Source organism: Calonectris borealis, unplaced genomic scaffold (genome assembly GCF_964195595.1).
Source record: "Calonectris borealis unplaced genomic scaffold, bCalBor7.hap1.2 HAP1_SCAFFOLD_50, whole genome shotgun sequence".
In the NCBI taxonomy this organism is placed as follows: Eukaryota; Metazoa; Chordata; class Aves; order Procellariiformes; family Procellariidae; genus Calonectris; species Calonectris borealis.
The window spans coordinates 247,088-252,557 of NW_027441459.1; the positions used below are offsets into that span (position 1 = coordinate 247,088).

At 52.2% G+C, this 5,470-nt stretch overlaps 1 protein-coding gene across 1 annotated transcript; it reads left to right on the forward strand.

Annotated features, from left to right (window-relative positions):
• Nucleotides 1–732: 732 nt before the first annotated feature.
• Nucleotides 733–1,668, forward strand: LOC142076471 (olfactory receptor 14J1-like). Its single transcript, XM_075138761.1, has one exon. It carries the CDS (start codon nt 733–735, stop codon nt 1,666–1,668), a length of 936 nt encoding a protein of 311 aa, XP_074994862.1.
• The last annotated feature ends 3,802 nt before the right edge of the window (nt 1,669–5,470 follow it).

Below are 5,470 nucleotides of genomic sequence, written 5' to 3' on the forward strand. Positions count from 1 at the left end.
ATGTGGGCAGCTGTAAGGAGCCCTCTGTGTCCGTGGTTGGGAGGGGAGAGCTGAGATCCTCCTCAGGTACGATGGGGTGAGGGCTTTGGAGATGTGCACTCAGAACGTGGATTCCTCTGCTCCCAGCAGTGTCCGGTTTCTTTTGGAGGGAACACGCGAGTGCCATAGTCCTCCAGCTGAAAGAGCTGCCAGCACAGGGCAGCTGAGCTCAGGGCTGATGGACAGAGCGGCTGTCCTCACTCTGCACTGAGGGACAGTCCCTTTGCCTCTCAGGACCCACACGATTTCACTTGCAGTGCAGCAGAAATGCCCAGGATTTCTGCATTAGAAACACTGCTCAGCTGTTGTGGGGCAACCAGACCAGAAGGCACAAACCAAAACCCCCACAGCTCTGCTCTGCAGGCAGGTGAATTGGCAGCGACAATGCTGAGAAGCTCTTTGATATCACGAGTGGATTTAATCTGAGATCACCCCATGTTCCTGTTTACCTACTGCTGTGGGGCAGGACTGGCTCCTCCAGAGCCCAGAGCAGAGCCTGCGGCTCCCTGGGGCACCCTCAGCCAGCACCAACCAGAGCTCGTGCAAGGGACCTGCCAAAGGTCTTCCTGAATGGAGAGAGACACTTTGCGGGGGGGTTCTATGAGAATGGCTTTGATTTTGCTCAGAGAAGTTTTTCCTAACTTGTCACTGTCTTTTCCCTCTTGGACAGTCCCCCATGCCCGGAGGCAGCAGATGTCCAACACCAGCTCCATCACCCAGTTTCTCCTCCTGGCCTTCGCAGACACACGGGAGCTGCAGCTCTTGCACTTCTGGCTCTTCCTGGGCATCTACCTGGCTGCCCTGCTGGGCAACAGCCTCATCATCACCGCCATAGCCTGCGACCACCGCCTCCACACCCCCATGTACTTCTTCCTCCTCAACCTCTCCATCCTTGACCTGGGCTGCATCTCCACCACTGTCCCCAAATCTATGGCCAATTCCCTCTGGGACACCAGGGCCATCTCCTATTTGGGATGTGCTGCACAGGTGTTTCTGTTTCTCTTCTTGGTTATAGCAGAGTATTCTCTACTCACCGTCATGGCCTATGACCGCTACGTTGCCATCTGCCAACCCCTGCACTACGGGACCCTCCTGGGCAGGAGAGCTTGTGCCAACATGGCAGCAGCTGCCTGGGGCACTGCTTTTCTCAATTCTCTCCTTCACACCATCAATACGTTTTCACTGCCCCTCTGCAAGGGCAATGCTGTGGACCAGTTCTTCTGTGAAATCCCCCCACTCCTCAAGCTCTCCTGCTCACACTCCTACCTCAGCGAAATTGGGCTTCTAGGGTTTAGTTTTTCTTTACATATTTTGTGTTTTATTTTTATCGTGGTGTGCTATGTGCAGATCTTCAGGTCCGTTCTGAGGATCCCCTTTGAGCAGGGACGACACAAAGCCTTTTCCACGTGCATCCCTCACCTGGCTGTGGTCTCCCTGTTTGCCAGCACTGGCATATTTTCCTATCTGAAGTCCCCCTCTATCTCCTCCCCATGTCTGGATCTGGTGGTGGCTGTTCTGTATTCAGTGGTGCCTCCAGCAGTCAACCCCCTCATCTACAGCATGAGGAACAAGGAACTCAAGGATGCCCTGAAGAACCTGATTCGAGAAGTAGTATTTCAGCAGAAATAAGCTGCCCATCTCTCTTCACAAGGTTTCTCCAACTGACCTCAGGCAACTTGTGTCCTTTGGGCATTGTACTGGTTATAATCGTGTTTGCTCAGAAATGTTTGCTTTCACCCTCCTTCTCAAGAGGCTGAAGCCAGTCTGTCTGGCCCAAAGGCCTTCTCTCCATGAGTCTATCACTGCGCTAATGCTGGCCTCCTTTGTGGCATGTCTGTAAATAAAGGGGATTGCCTGCGTGCAGCGTGTGACGCTTGGGCTCTTCTTTCCACAGTGGAGTGCAGAATACGCTCAGGGAATTGCAGGCTAAAAGGCCCTGCTGTTGGGCTTGGGTGCTGCATTGGCTTAGGGGGACAAGGGCATGGCTTGATGTGTGAGGGAATGAGGGCTGGGGTGAGCCTTCACTTTACTGGTGCCCGATGCCATGGAGATCCTGGACGGTCAAAAGGCTTCTGCTTGAGGCTCTCTCACATATGGCAGGGCTGGTCAAAGATGCCCGACCTTCTGATGGGAGATCTGAAGCCACCAGGAGAGCACAGGGCATCTCTGGGTCACTGGGTGCCTCGGGGTGGAAAGTGAATGGAGGTTTCCAAAACTTCCCCAAAAGTGGAGTCACCCAAAGGAAAAGGGCTAACCTGAAGGATGCACAGCCCAATGGGGCTCTGCAATGCCAGAGAGGCAGCGGAGACACAGCAGGCACGAGGAAGGCAGCCTGAAGAGTGCTTCACATCATCTTCAGTGAGGAGCCATGGGCTGGATGCAGTGACACACCTGAACACATCCTGAAAGAGCTGAAAGGCCCTGTGATTTCTCGGAGTATCACAGCCCCAGGCCATGGGAGAAACCTGTCAGGGGCAGTGATGCCAGTCTGGCCACATCTGCTTCACTCCCGCACCAGCATGGCCAGGATGGAGTCAGCCCATGGTGCCAGGGCAGCTCTGCAGAGCAGCAGCACCAGCTCCGGGCCCTGTGGGCACCTCAGGGGAGGGAGCCAGCAACAACTGGCCAGGCCAGCACGGACACACTCCCCTGGGGAAAGGCTCTCTGTGGAGCAGGGGTTTCCCTGGAGAAGAGTGGAGCACCACGCGTGGGTCAGAAAGAAGGCAAGAAGCAGGAGGAAGAGCTTTTTCTGTTCACCAGCTTGGGGCAGCTCCTGTGCCACTGGACCTGGGGGTGGGGGTGGCACCGGCTGTCTGGGGGCTCTTCTGGAAAGGACACAACAGCACACCAAGAGTGACGGAACCAATTCCTTGGGCCATTGCTGGCCTCGAGCCCTGGGACTGATGGGGAGGATGAGAGCCCCTCCCCACCCCCAGGAGCTTCTGTGTCCTTCCGAGAGGCTGGGGCTGTGGTGGGAGTGCCCAGAGCTCTGCAGCACCCTGCAGCAGGCACTGCTGTGGGGCAAGCCCAGACTGACACTCACATGGAGCCTGCTGCCAACCAGCACCCCCAGACCCCTTTCTGCAGGGCTGCTCTCCAGCCACTCCCCTCCCAATCTGTACTTGTGTCCGGAGCGTTACTCCATCCCGGGTGCAGATCCCGGCATTTGGACTCGTTGAATGTCATGCCCTTCATGATGACTGCTCAGTGCTCCAACCTAGCCGGATCCCTCGGCAAGGCCTCTCGTCCCCCGAGAGAGTCAACAGCACCTCCCAGTTTGGGATCATCAGCAAACTTGCTAACAACGGATTCCACTCCTGCCTCCAGATCATTGAGAAATACATTGAACATTGATAAATATATAGAACTGGCCCCAGGATGGAGCCCAGAGGAACACCACTGGTGACCAGCTGCCAGCCAGATGCAGCCCCGGTCACTGCGACACTTTGAGCCCTGCCGTCCAGCCAGTTCTTCGCCCGTGGGTGCTCCGGGAACCCCCTCATCTCACGGCTGGACAACTTGCCCAGAAGGATGCTGTGAGGGACGGTATCAAAAGCCTTTCCGACATCCAGAAAAACTGCATCCACCGCCTGTCCTTCATCCACAAGGCAGGTGACCTTATCTTAGAAGGATATCGGATTGGTTGAACAGGACCTTCCCTTTGTGAACCCATGCTGACTGTGCCTGATGATTGCATTGTCCTTTAAATGCCTTTCCATGGCACCCACAATCCTAGAATCCTAGAATATCTCAAGTTGGAAGGCACCCATAAGCATCATCGAGTCCAACTCCCTGCTCCTCACAGCACTACCAAAAACTAAACCATATGAATTTCAGAAATCCAAACAAATTGGCAAATATCAATTTTTATACAAAAACACTCCCAGTGCTATGAAGATTCCCTTCATGGCACTGAACTATATCTGTCACTCTTTTCTAGTGGCACTAAGAAAACAGAAACAACCTCTAAAATCTTGCTGTAGGGGAGGTCGGAATCGGATGTTGCTTATGGAAAATTTTATAACAGCCATATCTAAAACTCTGTATTTATCTGGAATAAACACCTCTCCTCCTTCAGTAAGTTACATCATCTCCTTCGGAGCAGGTTTCCTCTCTTTGTACCTAACGTACACCATTGCAACTGGCATGTTGTGCATCAGAAGAGATCAGCACTTCAAGAACTGCCCTCTCTCCCAAAAGTACAGAGCTCTTGCTGAGCCACTGGTCATACTCAGTGCTAATACACAATAAACTAAACCATTCCATACTCCTTTCATGTCATTGAACCATTTTTCTGTACAGGCTTGTGCTTATTTTTAAAAGCCAGTCGTTGCACTGATGCTGCTAAAATTCCTGCAGAGCAGTTGGTTCTTCCCTTGGGACTCTCCCTTTCTACATTCAGTAGCAGACAAGTCTTGAGGGCATTCATTCCCTTCCCTCTATTTTTAAAATAATCAATTGTCATGGTTTAACCCCAGCCAGCAACTCAGTCCCACACAGCCACTCACTAAGTCCCCGTGGTGGGATGGGGGAGAGAATCGGAAGCGTAAACGTGAGAAAACTCGTGGGTTGAGATAAAAACAGTTTCATAATTTTTAAAAAGACATAATAGCAATATAATAACAATAATAACCAATTGTAAGGAAAAGAAAAAAATAGAAAGAGAGCAAAAAATAAAACCCAAGAAGGACAAATTATCCAAATGAAAACAATTACTCACCACCAATCGCAGTGGCCCCCCCGCCAACCATCCCCTAGTTTTATTGCTGAGCATGACGTCATACAGTACAGAATGTTTCTTTGTTCAGTTGGGATCATCTGTCCTGGCTATGTCCCCTCCCACCTTCTTGTGCACCCCCACCCCACTCGCTGGTGAGGTGGCCTGAGAAGCAGAAAACATCCCTGTGTTATCCACACCGTTTCAAGCACAAATCCAAAACACAGCCCCATACCAGCTACTCTGAAGAAAATTAACTCTATCCCAGACAAAACCAGCACAGCAATTTATATTATGATCTTCTCCATGCTTTTTCCAGGTACTGAGGTCAGACCAACAGGTCTGTCTGTTCCTGGGTCTTCCCTCTCGCCCTTCTTGCGTACGTTGGAATTATGTTGGCTAGCTGCCCCCCCCAGTGGGGACCTCCCCAGGCTCCCCAGACCTTTGGAAGGTGATCGAGAGGGGTCCTGCTGTGACATCCCCTACCTCCTCCAGTACTTTGGGATGAATCCCAAAAGGCCCCATGGCCTTGTGAACATGCAGCTGATACAACTGGTCCCTTTCAATTTCAAGATCCACAAAGGGACTGTGCTGCTTTTGGCTGGGAAAGGGTATAGTCCTTTGCAGCCATCCCATGGGAAGAAATAGATCTTGCTAGGAGTAGAGGTGGTGTCAGGACTGACTATGGCTACAGCTGTTAGCACCGCCACCGGA

What these genes read in the sequence shown, in the direction of transcription:
- LOC142076471 (XM_075138761.1), top strand. Translation starts at nt 733, where the DNA reads ATGTCCAACACCAGCTCCATCACCCAGTTTCTCCTCCTGGCCTTCGCA.